A 14901-nucleotide genomic window follows, 5' to 3' on the forward strand; every position below is an offset into this window, starting at 1 on the left:
CAGGGAGTATAAATGACGACCAGGACATAAGTAAAAAAAAAAAACTATCTATATATATAAAAATAAGTTGTCTGTGGATCTGTGGATCGTGGATCAGGTGACGTCACCTGAAAAAACTGGATCAGGTGACGTCAAAACTGAAAAAACTAAAAAAAGGCAAAAACTACAAAAAAAACTAAAAACTAATAAAAAAGCTAAAAAACTAAAAAAACTAAAAAAAAGGCAAAAACTACAAAAAAACTAAAAACTAATAAAAAAAATAAAAAAGCTAAAAAACTAAAAAAACTAAAAAAAGGTAAAAAACTAAAAAAACTAAAAACTAAAAAAAAACTAAAAAAGGTAAAAACTAAAAGAACTAAAAAAGAAAAAAATAAATGACGACACTCAAAGAGAAAGCGACCAGGACAAAAGGAATGTTCGATTAGCAATCAACAAAGCACCGGGACACAGGGAGTATAAATGACGACCAAGACACAAGTAAAAAAAAAAATTAACAAAACTAAAAAGAAGGTAAAAACTACAAAAAAACTAAAAAGAAAAAAAAACTAAAAACTAATAAAAAAACTAAAAAATCTAAAAATCTAAATAAACTAAAAAAGAAAAAAAAAGGAAAAAAATAAAGGAGAAAAACAAAACTAAAAAACGAATTTATATACAGACCGGTACACCGGGATACAAATGACGACCGGGACACAGGGAATATAAATAACGACCGGGACACAGGGACACAACTACAACGAGGACACCGGGGGAAACAGGGGGATATAAATGACGACCGGGACAAAAAAACTAAAAAGAAATAAAAACTAAAAACTAATAAAAAAAACTAAAAAATCTAAAAATCTAAATAAGCTAAAAAAGAAAAAAAAAGGAAAAAAATAAAGGAGAAAAACAAAACTAAAAAACGAATGTATATACAGACCGGGACACCGGGATACAAATGATGACCGGGACCCGGGACACAGGGAATATAAATGACGACCGGGACACAGGGACACAACTACAACGGGGACACCGGGGGAAACAGGGGGATAACCTGACAATCTATTTATATGCAAAGACAATGGGACAGCAAAGAATGTTGTATATTCGCAAGTTTTACGTAGTTAAAACCATATATATATATATATCTATATTCACAGGTGGGACATAGGGACACAACTACAATGGCGCGTAACTATTATGGCGCGTAACGACTTACGCGCGCGGGGGGGCTTGGGGGGGGCGCGAAGCGCCCCCACCAACTAGGTGTTGGGGTGGCGCGAAGCGCCACCCCAACAGCTAGTATATGGAATAATTTCTGTTCGTTTTAAGTTTTGATGTCGATCCTTACTTTCAGTTAGAAAACTCGTTTTATTTAATTTCTGAATGTTTTTGAATTAATGCAAGTTTTTGATTTTGGCTTACTGTACATGAACAATTGAACAGGACTTTGCATAGTAATTTTTTTTTGGCTAAATGGCTTTTTCAAAATTTGAATCGGATGATTTTGAGAAAAACGGGCTGGGGAGGGGACCCAGTTGTCCTCCAATTTTTTTGGTTACTTAAAAAGGCCACTAGAACTTTTAATTTTATTTACGAACGTTTTTATTGGCAATAAATATATGTAACTTACGTAACAAACTTTTATATTCGTATATTTTTATTACTTATATGAGAGGGTTCGCCCCCTCGTCAATACCTCGCTCTTCACGCTAAAGTTGGAATTTTGTTCCAATTCTTTAAGAATGACCCCTGAATCACAAAGACCGTTTACTTAGCATAAATAGCTCGTTTGAAATTACTAAAAATACTTTAGCGTAAAGAGGAAGGTATTGAGGAGGAGACGAACCCCCCCTTTTAAATGTAATAATGTTTGTTCGTTTTAAGTTTTAATGTTACTCCTTACTTTCAGTTGAAAATTTCTCTTTGTTTAATTTCTCATTGTTTTTTTTTTTACAAACGCTGGAAAATCCAGCGCCCCCTATTCCCCCATAGAAAGATCCTCCTACGTAAACCTCCCCCCTCCACTCCCTAACAACCCCCCCCCGAAAATGTCTGTATACTTTCCGATAACCAATAACATATGTAAATAGTGGGCAGAAGGGGAAGTACAGCCCTTTCCCCCGAGGACTCTCAGGGATTAAATCGTCCTCAAAGACATAGTTATCAAATTCTTTGACTATGCTGAACAAAATGGCCATCTCGGTGACTGGGAAAAATGAGCCTGGGAGGGGGCCTAGTTGTCCTCCAAGCTTTTGATCAATTAAAAAGGGCACTAGAACTTTAATTTCCGTTCGAATGGGCCCTTTTGCGACATTCTAGGACCACTGAACGAATACGATAACCCCTGAAAAAACAACAACAAATAAACACGTATCCATGATCTTTCTCCTGGCAAAAAATACAAAATCCCACATTTTTGCAGATGGGTTCTCGAAATCTCTACATACGCTGATACGTGTATGTACGGGTTCTCTGATACGCTGAATGTAATGACGTGATTTCCATTAAGGTTGTATGACTTTTAGGGGGTGTTTCCCCCTTTTTTCGAAAATAAGGTAAATTTTCTCTGGCTAGTAACTTTTGATGGGCAATATTAAACTTGATGAAACCTATATGTTTAAAATCAGCATAAAAATCCGATTCTCTTGATGTATTGGCATCAAAATTCCGTTTTTTAGAGTTTTGGTTACTATTGAGCCGAGTCGCTTCTTACTTACAGTTTGTTACCATGAACTATTTGGAAGTGCTAGATTGGCAGAGGTCATAGATGCAAATACAAATTATTTGATAAATAATCTGAATAGATAGATATTTATTTATAAACAGCCAACAAACAGCAAGAGTATATAAAATATTATATACCCTCCCCTTCCTATGTAAGCCAGGAATGAAAGAGAAAAAAGGAGGTAAGAAAAAACAACGGCAAATAACAAACAACACACCTACAGTAGAAAGGAAAATAACAATAAACTTCCTGCTGATGCCTGCCTGTCTGATGGTGCCTACCTACTACCCACTGGTGCCTGATACACAGAAAAGTGAATACGATACTAATAGTCTACAAAGGCAAAACACAACATCAAACAACTCCCCAAAAGTTATTATGGGGCCCCCGGATGTTTTGGGATTTCAGGGACAGGGAAAGAAAAACAGAACAATGGACAAAAAAGGAAAAAAATCAAACGAAGTAAAAGTGGATACTAAAAAGGAAATAACTTTCAAATGCCAAACAGTGCTAGTGCCTTGTGGTTTTATCAAACCAATCCATAGTCCCATCTTGGCACAGAGTCTTCTTTTTTACATTAGACAGATATTAAACATTTGTTTACAATGCTTTTAAGGATATTAAACTAGTCATACTTTCTAGAACACTCAAGAGAAGTGTTCCTGGCAGACTGAGAAGCAGTGAATATGGCTAAGTAGTGACTAGCAGTGAGGGCTTTTCAGTCGGATGTAACTGATTGATTGACTGTGATTCGAATACTATACTAATTGCAAAAATATTATGTAGATTAGATGATTGAAGGAAAATGACGGACGCGTTTAGCACAATTTAAATTGTCCTCGAATTAAGCAACACCTTATTATTTGAACTATTCATTTCTAAGTTGCTGCCAAGTTCGACGTAGCAACGTTAATGTAATCTTTTATGTAATTTTATTTTAATTACAATATTATTTATATTAACAATATTACAAGATTATTTTAACTACAATATTATTATGATTATTTAAAATTTAATTTTAATTTAATGTAACATTAGGTAATTAGCATCGAATCCCAGAGCTATTCTCTCAGAAAAAAACTTTGATAAAGATCTCAATTCGATGAAGATATTAGGATCTATTCTGACTGTACATATCTTAAAGTGAAGGTTTTTAACACTTCATGAAGACCTCTGAATCTCAATTTTCAGTCTGAGCATCTCTATTTTTTGTATGTTATTTTCCATAGCAAGACTTCTGAATCTCAATTTGCAGTCTGAGCATCTTATTTGCACATATGAGTATGTGCAAACAGTCCAAAGTATTAATCTATATTTGCTATTGAACTTCAATCTTTGCTTCATAAATCGTCTTCAAGATGAATTTTGATGGGACAAAATTAAAAAGGAATCATTTAAACCAAAAGTAATTTTCAAATATTTTTATGAAGCTGGCAGTAAAACTTAGGATGTCAGTGACGCAAAAGATTATCTTTTCCTCTGTCGGTTAAAAAAGCATCTAATGAACTTTACGAGATAACTGAGCCAAATAAATTGTATCCACACATTTCAGAACTTGCAACGTAGGATGTTTCAATGGTGACTGTTGCAGTGGCAGGTCCCTGCCGTCAGGAATCTGCTACATCCCTGACGAGAATAAATGATTTCACCCTTCTGAAGCCTAAAAATGGTAGTTCTTCTTGCGTTCTATTTCTATTCTTTTCTGACTGTATATATCTTAAAGTGAAGGTTCAACACTTCATGAAGACTTCTGAATCTCAATTTGCTGTCTGAGCATCTTATTTGCGGATTTCGACTTAATTTTTTCTCAAAACTAAATTTTAGCTCTCCATTTTGCTTTTTTCTTTTTTAACAACAAAATTGATGCTTATTAGATATACGTACAACTGGAAAAATGTGACTGAAGCATCATTAAAAGCTAGGACAAAAAAAAAAAAAAAAATCATAAAGCCACGTTTTAAGTCAGACATTTTTAATCTGCCCTATAAGAGTTTAGCACTTCTGTTGGATTTATTTGAACAAAATTGGTTATTTAGCATCATCTGAAATTGTAAACGCTTCGAACTACATTTTACAATTTTGCTAAATTTCACATTTTAAAAAGCTAATAAATTTTAAAAGAGAAACTCCTCAGTTACGGTTTAGTAATAAGGTTTTTAGTAAAGTTTGATGAGTAATAGATAATTATAAATCCGTGAAGAACTGACGGTGAAGAAGCAAAGGGGACTTCTAAAATTAAATTTCCGAGGTGTTGCTGAGCTGAAATATAGTCGATACATGGATATCAAGTTCCACGACTTTTAAGAAGATGTCAAATGCGGACACCCACTAAGTGGAAGAGAAACTTTTACCCAAAAAAAAAAAAAAAAAAAAAATCGTTCCTCCATCCTAAAAAACCCAACCACCAGTTTGGGAAAGCGAAAAACCAGAAGGAAGGGTCATCTGCCAGCCATCAGCAGCAACTAGCACGTGATCCTCAGAACTGGCACTGACAAGAGAACTTTTTTTCCCAACTTTAATCGTTCCTCAAGGGATGTTTTCTAGCACCACGGTCTCTGCCCCACGAGTCCTCAGGCAGAATTTTGGCAGCCATTACTGGCTTTGGCCCATCCAATCTCAGCAACATATTCCTTTTGGTCAGATCTGCCTCTTACCTACCTCTTGGTCAGACACTTGCTCGGCTTTCACTAATACCCTCTTAGAGGTCAATTATAAGGTTTACGCTTTGAAATTGAATGTTGCTTAGCAAACCAAATTGTGCACAAAATACACTATTAATGGTTTAGTAGTGCATAATTTCAATTTAACCCAGAAGTGTGGGTGTTGTATATAGGTTTTTAGATTGTTTACACATTCGGTGGACTGTATTCATATGGCCTTATAATAGAATGTTGAAAAGGGGGTCTTTGATGCTGTTCACAATGTAGCTCACTTTTAGAAATTAATCAATTTGAAAAAAAGAAATACTTAAAATATGGGTCATGGAAAAAGTTTCATTTCAAGAAAAGTAGTCTATACTTCCCTTTTGAATCGTAGGTGACCTTTGTTGATGCAGTCTTACTTATGATCAGTTGATACACTTCTACTATATCAGTAAACATACAATAAAAACTATTGCTTCTTAAAAGCCAGTTTGATATAATGTTTGTTAAGATAGAGCTTGCTACTACGCCCATCGGCTACTAAAGAGACTAATAACAACTACATCTATGATCAAAAAGCCATTGTTTGTCTGTAGCGTCGACATTGCTGCTGCCTTAATTCAATCATTCACTCGCAATCACTATGCTACCTCATGGATTTATATGTAGATCCCTAAATTGTCCTAGCTTTTCATGATTGGTACTCCCACATTTACACCCTTCGTGCCTTGGGACGGAGAAAAAATCACTTAAAACCGTAGACAGAAGCTTTCTGAGCCCATTGAGCTTTCTTAGGGAGTTCGACAAAGGTCTGCTCTACTCCCCATTATGTTAACTACTGCAATTTAGTCTGTAACTAGACTCATTCGAGGAACATTTTTTCTAGAGGGCGTGGATCTTAATTTTATTTCATATATAGATAATTTGTTGTTCCTAAGCAGCACTCTAAGGGATTTACAATAGAATTTGTTTTTAGCAGTGCTATTCCGGCAGATGCTAATCTCGTCATCGATAGCATTAGAATCCAGCAGTCCTTAATCTTTGAAATACCTTGGTAGCACTTACGGTCAGACGCTTAGATTTACTAGAGTTCTCTTGACCAAATCAATCTGAAGATCTATTTGATCAGCTTATGGGAAAACCGTCAAATGCAAGGGGTTATTCAATCGTTCTATTATTTAAAAACTTTTCAATATCATTGTCTCTCCCATAATCTGATGTATATTGCCCTTGTGGAAAATGTTGCCTCTCACCGAGCTTCTGTGTATTAACTGTATATTAACAATTTTTTTTTATTAGCAAACATTTTGTTTGTGTAATATATATATATATATATATATATATATATATATATATATATATATATTATATAAACAAAAATGGTAATGAAAAAATTTGTTAATAAACAGTTCATTACATTTAAAAAATATACATTTTGTTTCTTATGTGTATCATACCTGTTAAAATATAATCAGCCAATTTTGTAAAAAAAAAAAAAAAAAAAAAAAAAAAAAAAAAAAAAAAAAAAAAAAAAAAAAAAAAAAAACTAAAAAACACCAACAAGTAACCGGATGCGTCATAAGAGCAGTGGCATCTAGAGGTAGTAAAAGGGTTAGAGGTGGGACAAACTATGAAAACATGAAACTTACAAGCATCTAAACTGTAGCCGCTCCCAGTGTATCGTTCATCAAAAAAAAAAAAAAAAAAAAAAAAAATGCTGCATCTCACCTAAAATTATAATTTCACTACTGCAGGTTGAAGGTCTGCTGTTAAAGGTGATTTAACTGAATTTCATTTATTTGCATAAACACACTTTTGAGACATGAAGAGACACTGTAGAAACATGAAAGAAACAGTAATAAACAGTAACATAATGACAGTTTGTATATCGTAAGCTTCAAGTGCTAAAATAACTATAATTGGATTTATAAAATGATATACTGTGAAATAAAGAATGATTGTCGTAAAGACAGGACAGACGTATTATTTATAGATAAAAACTGCCGTATTTAACAATATGGTCTGACATTACCTGATTTTTCGAACGAGGATCTATTCCGGAACTAATGCTCATAGGCCTGAATATTTCTTGTAGGGTTTTCAAAACGATTCACTACAAAGATTAAAACAATTTCACCTATTGTATTACCTAATTTTTTTGAACATCCATAGGTTACAAATTTAAAAATCTTGCGAAGAATACGCAACCTTTTCTGTGGAAAGGCCACTTCGTCCCATAGAAGCTTATGCGGGCACTTTTAAAACGCTAAATTTGACCATTCTTCGGATGTTTTTACCGAATGCTGCTAGAGCCATGAAAACCGTCATATAATTCCTAATAATTCCAAATATTCCTAAAGGTTTGGAACGTATTCTGTTGATTTTTTTTTTAGAATCACAATAAAGGGCCATACAGGCATAGGTTTTTCCTCCTATGCTAAAAACCGTACACGTTGGAATGATATGCTGACATTTGAAAATAGTTAGCATTTTCTTGGTATTCTTTTTTAATATTTTGTAACATGGATTCTCAACGAAAATACTTTGGTTTGCGAATCATTCACGTAGCAGATCAAGTGAGCTAATAAGCAATTTGATACATTTTATGCTAAAAATATTCAAGATTCAGAAAAAATCCCTCAAAGATAAACGTCGGCATTAAAAAGCTTAAAATAAGCTTAAATGCTAAAAATAGGTTAAATACTTATAAAAAAGCTTAAAATGCTTGAAAAAATCCTAGCCTTAAAGCTGTCGTAAAATATACCTGTATTGCTGAAGTACGACCGTTTATAGCCTGAGATATACGAAGTCTGTCTAGTTCTAAACATATTAAACTGCTATCAACCGGTATTAACAACAATAATTAAGGGTATTAATAAAAACCTTTAAATGGTATTAATAATACTTGTGAAAATCAATTAAATAATTGACGTTACCTTATGAAGTCATAATGTTACATTGACGAATAAGAGCTTTGTTTGATGCAACAAGAATTTGAATAGATAATAAAACAGATAGAGGATAAAAATAATATTTCTTTCGAAAAAAATTATTCCTAAATATAAATAAAAAAAAATATAAAATAATGGAAACTCACAGGAAACCGAATATTAAACAAAAATAAATCAATTCTTCTTGGATTAAACATAAGAAAACAAAAGAAAGCCATAAAACCCCATGAATTCTTTTTTTTTGTATCCCTTTCTTAGCATTATCATTTTTATTCAAAATTGAACATATACAATAAATATATTAGTGCCTTTTTTTCGAAAATCCTTATTTTATCTTCATTTCTCATTTTGATCATTACCTCACATCTTCAGATCCTATGATAGAGGTGAAAAATTTTATTCAGAATACTCTTAGGTACTTATCTGTTAGGCAGTACACACTCGAGAACTCGGATCTAAAAAACCACACAAAAACCGGTTTATTGCTGTTTGTATACGAAGACAGTTAGCTTCGGCTCAGTGAAAAACTACATTGCAGCTATATTTGAATACGTATTTAGTTGTTATTTTGGTTAAAATACATTATATTTTGCCTTCAGCCACACTATACTTACCCCCCCCCTAAAGTGCAAACATACAGCGCAAATGATGCATATACTGTCTATCTCCCAAGCGTCTCAGTTGTTTCGGCCGTGTATCTGTAGATCCAAATTTTTGCGTGAGTATTGGCTAACAGATAAGTACCTAGGTTTAATAAAGTCGATAGGAGAAAAGACAAAACAAGAAGATTTAGTTTGGGGACTTAGTCTATTTTTTTATTTGTATTTCTCAGTTTCTGAAAACACACTACCGTTTCATGAGACCTATATGATCCAATCCACTAGAGGCAATAAGAATGTTTCCAATAAGAATGTTCAGTTAATAGTATAAAAGTACTCAAATTTCGTTCAATAAGGCAAAGAAAACAGAGAAAAAACTTTCAACTTTTTAAGCTAGCTTGTGAGTGAGCTAAATACAAATGATCAAGAATAAACTGCAAGGGATTTAACTGGAAGGCAGACAGACTTATACAACTGGCTCCCTATAATCATTCAATACAATTTATATTGTATCAAGTTTTCTGACTCCCCCCCCTAAAATATCTTCTTATTTACAAGCCAGTATTTTCTTAGTGTTTGTCTTAGTTCTGACAAAGTATATACTATGTTTGTTTTCAACCAAAATGAAATTGCTCAGCTACCCTGTAGCAGTTTTAAGCCTTAAAATCTGGTTGCGGGGCAAGTACCATAATAGTAGTGTATAAATATAATAAAAGGAATTTAATGTCAAATGTCAGAAAAATGGAGAGTCCTAGAACTACCACTGCAGTTACCCGTCAACCTTTTTGATGTGTAGCAGAAAAAAAAAATCAGTTGAAACTTGCCCTGCTCCGGTAATTCACCTTCTTACAAGTTTTACAAGTTTTTACAATAAATCACACTCACTTCTGTTTCTAATTAACCAGTTTAATCGTTATATTTACAAATAAAAACCTCTGATTCAAAAAATCAGCATAGCTTAACTCATTTTCAGTATAAAATCAGCATAACTTAATTTCAAAGCTATCCATCTTTACATTTTCCAGTGTTACAGCTTCTCATTTGAGATGAACTACATAACGAAGTAATTATCCTTTTTTTCATTATCCTGTTTTTTATTATCAATTATCCTGTTTTTTGTATCATGTATCCCGTTTTTATATCAATAATATGTCTATATATTCTGTTTTTTATATCAATTATCCTGTTTTTTTAAGTATCCTGTTTTTCATTGCCAATCATAACCGTATTTGCTCTTCCGAGTGAATCTTTGCCATTTTGGGTTATATCTGGTTGCAATACTAACACGGTTTCCAACATCCTGCAATTCCCCAGGTAGTGTCTAAGACTTTTAAAACTTCTCTAGTGTAGCAACATTGACCAAATTGTGGATCAGCCACAAGGAAGTGGTAGTTTAACTCATTGGAGGAATCAAATGATATGCTAGGAAGAATTCCATATATTGAAAGTTTTTATATATGATACTAGCAGTAAAAGTACATAATTGTCACACATTATAATTAATAATGTACCTCGGATAAGCTTGACGTGGGTCATGTATTACAAATTCAAACAAAACCCCTCCCTCACTTGTAATTAATAATGTACCTCGGATAAGCTTGACGTGGGTCATATATTACAAATTCATCAAACAAAACACCTCCCTGATTTCTTGTGTCACGTGGAGCAAAGATGGAATCATATCCAAGATTCTTAATAGTTTCTAAATTCATGTTATATTTGGGGCTAAGAACTTTCATTTCTTTGCCAAGTAAAACGTCACATAAAAGCAACACATTAGATCCTTCAGTATATACATCTTGTGCACTCTTACTGGAATCGGTTGCAAAATAAATACCACGACCAAACGAAAATTGTCGTGGCAGTCGAAAGCCATTAAGTATTAATGGCAGTCGAAAGCCATTAAGTATAATTGCATTGATTGCTTCAGAATCAGTACCATGAAACTTTTCACGTATTGTTGAAGGTTCAATTAAGTCCGCTTGACAAGAATAAAAATCTTCAAGAAGATTTGGATTGAAGACTTCTTTGATTAAATACACTTCAGGACGCCATCTATGAACAGGTTGAATATATTTCAAAACTTTGTCTCTGATATCTAGATATTTTGAGGATGATTGGTCCAAACAAGTAACTTTAAGCTTCCTTGCCTCTCTCTTAAGTTCTAAGAGCTTAATCCTTGCAAATCCTCGATATGTTTCAATCTGACTTTTTCGGTTTTCTAAAAAGGAGGGGTTAGTATATTAAAAGAAGATAACGTGTACTTATAGCCAAAACATGGTCACATTCACATAAAAAAATGCAATCGAGCATTTAAAAGATATCCCCACCTCCATTCCGGATTGTAGGAGTAAATATTTTCCTTAAATCACACTAAATAAAATTCAACAAAGACTAAATCAAAAGGAAATTTCTCAATGTGGCTCTGAAGCGTAGGCGCTCGGAAGCGGACGAAGATTTGCTAGATGTTTTCCAGAGACATTGCCTACGCATTGTTCTTGGTACCCGGCTGACAGACCGCATTTCAAACAGTAGGCTGTACGAAACATATGGCCTAATCCCGCTTTCTAGGGCTATAATGAAAGAAAGGTTAAGATGGCTAGGCCAAGTTCTGCTGATGAAGGATGACAGATTGCCGAAGATTGTCTTCTTTGGCCAACCATCAGGGGCAACAAGGAAAACAGGTCGTCCTCGTCTGGGGTGGGAGGATGTCGTAAATAAATATTTAAAGAGAATGTGAACTTCCTGGGAGGGTTTCAAGAAAGAGGCCTTGAATACATTAGGTTGGAGGAGGAGCGTGCGTGGCTTAGTGTTGCAGTGAGTTATTAGTAGTAGTAGTAGTAGCAGAAATTTTTTCAATCTATAAATATGGGTATATAATATTTTTTTTTGCAACTAAGTAAAAAAAAACAACAGTTTTTTTAAACAAAAGTAAAGAGCGAAGCCATTTCTTGAGCAGAGTAAAAAAAAAAACAGAAATTATAATGAATAATGGACGAAAAGTTAAAACAAACAGATATTGGGCTTAATACAATTTAAGCAAGTAATAAACTTATAATGTACCAAAAATAAAACTGATATTAAACTCAAACTCAAAACGAACAAAATTTACAAGATATATGAACAAGGAAGTCGTTCCCCTTGTAACTCAGTTATAGTGAAAAAAAAAAGATATCGAAGTTACAAGAACCAAATATTAGACTTAATAAACAAGAGCTAAGAACTCATGTGGCACTTGTGACGAGACCAGAAGAGCTAAGAGCCAAGAGCTCATATGGTATGAGCTCTAACAAAATTCTAAGAATCAATAGATTGATTTAAAAGGAAAATCAGAGGCTTAATGCCGATAGGGATTTAAAAGAAGAGCTCTGAGTCACGATGTCATTCTAAATATCAAAATTCATTAGGATCCAATCACCCACTCGTAAGTTGTAAATTTCTAATTTTTAAATTCTAAATTTTTAAATTTCTAGTTTTCTAATTTTCCTCTTTTCCTCTCCATTTTGACCCCCAGATGGGCGAATCTGGGAAAACGACTTTATCAAGTCAATTTGTGCGGCTCCCTGACACGCCTACCAATCTTCATCGTCCTAGCACGTCCAGAAGCACCAAACTCGCCAAAGCACAGAACCCCTCCCCCCAACTCCCCCAAAGAGAGCAAACCCAGTACGGTCACGTCAATCACGTATCAACGACATTTGCTTGTTCTATCCACCAAGCTTCATCCCGATTCCTCCACTCTAAGTGTTTTCCAAGATTTCCAATTTCCCCTCCAACTCCCCCCAATGTCAACATATCTGGTCAGGATTTGAAGTAAGAGCTCTGAGACATGAATTCCTTCTAAATATCAAATTTCATTAAGATCCGGTCACCCGTTCTTAAGTTAAAAATACCTCAATTTTTCTAATTTTTCCAAATCAACACCCCCCAGCTAATCCAAAGAGAACGGATCCATTCCAATTATGTAAATCACGTATCTAGAGCTTGTGCTTATTCCTCCCATCAAGTTTCATCCCGATCTCTCCACTTTAAGCGTTTTCCAAGATTTCTGATTTCCTCCTCCAACCCCCTATGTCCCCGGATCCAATTCGAGCCGAAAATGGAGCATCTGAGACATAAGATCCTTCTATATATCAAGTTTCATTAAGATCCGATCACCTATTCGTAAGATAAAAATACCCCAATTTTCACGTTTTCGAAGAATTCCGGTTTCCCCTCCAACTCCCCCAACGTCACAGGATCTGGTCAGAATTTAAAAGAAGGGCTTTAAAGCACAAGATCCTTCTAAAAATCAAATTTCATTAAGATCCGATCACCCATTCGTAAGTTACAAATCCCTCATTTTTCCGAATTACCCCCCCCCCCCCCCCAAAAAAAAAATCCACAAAAGAGACCGGATCCTCTTCGGTTATGTTAGTCACGTATCTTAGACTTGTTTTTATTCTTCCCATCCAGTTTCATCCTGATCTCTCTGCTTTAAGTATTTTCTAAGATTTCCTGCCCCACACAAACGACGCTGGATCCGGTTGAGATTTAAAATGAGAGATCTGAGTTACGAGGTCCTTCTAAATATGAAGTTTCATGAAGATCCGTTAACTCTTTCGTAAGTTGAAAATACATCATTTTTTCTAATTTTTCAGAATTACCCCCCCCCAATTCCCCCCCAAATAGAGCGGATCTGTTCCAGTTATGTCAATCACGTATCTAAGACTTCTGCTTATTTTTCCCACCTAGTTTCATCCCGATCCCTCCACTCTAAGCGTTTTCCATGATTTTAGGTCCCCCCGAAACTCCCCCATGTCACCAGATCCGGTCGGGATTTAAAATAAAAGCTTTGAGACACAATATCCTTCTAAATATCAAATTTATTGAGATCCAATCACCCGTTCGTAAGTAAAAAATACCTCATTTTTTCTGATTTTTCAGAATTAACCCTCCCCCCAACTTACCCAAACAGAGTGGATCCGTTCGGGTTATGTCAGTCATGTATCTAGGACTTATGCTTATTTTTCCCACCAAGTTTCATCCCGATCCCTCCCCTCTAAGCGTTTTCCAAGATTTTAGGTTTCCCCCTCCCAACTCCCCTCCCCAATGTCACCAGATCCGGTCGGGTTTTAAAATCAAAGCTCTGAGACACGACATCCTTTCAAACATCAAATTTCATTAAGATCTGATCAACTGTTCGTAAGTCAAAAATACTTCATTTTTTCTATTTTTTCCGAATTAACCCCCCCCCCCCGCAGATGGTCAAATCAAGAAAACGAATATTTCTAATTTAATCTGGTTTGGTCCCTGATACGCCTGCCAAATTTCATCGTCCTAGCTTACCTGGAAGTGCCTATAGTAGCAAAACTGGGACCAACAGACAGACAAACCGACAGAATTTGCGATTGCTATATGTCACTTGGTTAATACCAAGTGCCATAAAAAAAACCGATAGTGAACTTACAATCTACCAAATTTTAAACTGATATTCAACTCAAAACGAGCAGAAAATATTAGATATATGAACTGGAAAGTCGCCCTCCTTGTACCCCAATTATATACCATTCAAGCTTTGCTTGAAGCAAAATATATTTTAAGCAATTTTTCTTAAAAAAAATAATAGGAGGATTTAATTACTTAATTTTGAATGAAATTAATTATATAAAACTAGTAATTAGTTTGAAAATTATTTTGAGCCTATTATTATGAGCATCTTTATCTAATTGTGAGACCTAAATTGATACAGACAAGGTTACCACCACGGACAGTTTCTAAGATGCTAAAATTACCCAAATTTGCGTGCTATACAACGCTTCTCGGTGCTACAGTCAATTCGCGTGTCACAGCTTACGCTGTGACTTCCTTTTAACTGTGCTTCGATTAGTTTTAGATCTATTTTCATCTTACACGGGGGAAAAGTGCTCCACGCTTTATTAGTTCAATTGCTTTTTTTCAAAATTTTCATTATTTCTTCCAAGACAAAAAAAAGAAGAAGAAGAAAAAAAAGAAATTGT

General features: G+C 34.6%; 2 protein-coding genes across 2 annotated transcripts in view; both read right to left on the reverse strand.

Annotated features, from left to right (window-relative positions):
• LOC136028546 (uncharacterized oxidoreductase YjmC-like) overlaps positions 1–14901 on the reverse strand; it is a 584142-nt gene that overhangs the window by 56325 nt on the left and 512916 nt on the right. The gene's annotated exons all lie outside the window — the stretch shown is intronic.
• LOC136028332 (uncharacterized) overlaps positions 10326–14901 on the reverse strand; it is a 60297-nt gene continuing 55721 nt past the window's right edge. Inside the window, exon 11 of the mRNA XM_065706113.1 lies at positions 10326–11123. Within this exon, the coding sequence (XP_065562185.1) occupies positions 10468–11123 (656 nt within the window). The 3' untranslated portion in view covers positions 10326–10467. The remainder of the gene's footprint in view (positions 11124–14901) is intronic.

The sequence above is a fragment of the Artemia franciscana genome, chromosome 6 (assembly GCF_032884065.1).
Source record: "Artemia franciscana chromosome 6, ASM3288406v1, whole genome shotgun sequence".
NCBI lineage: Eukaryota > Metazoa > Arthropoda > Branchiopoda > Anostraca > Artemiidae > Artemia > Artemia franciscana.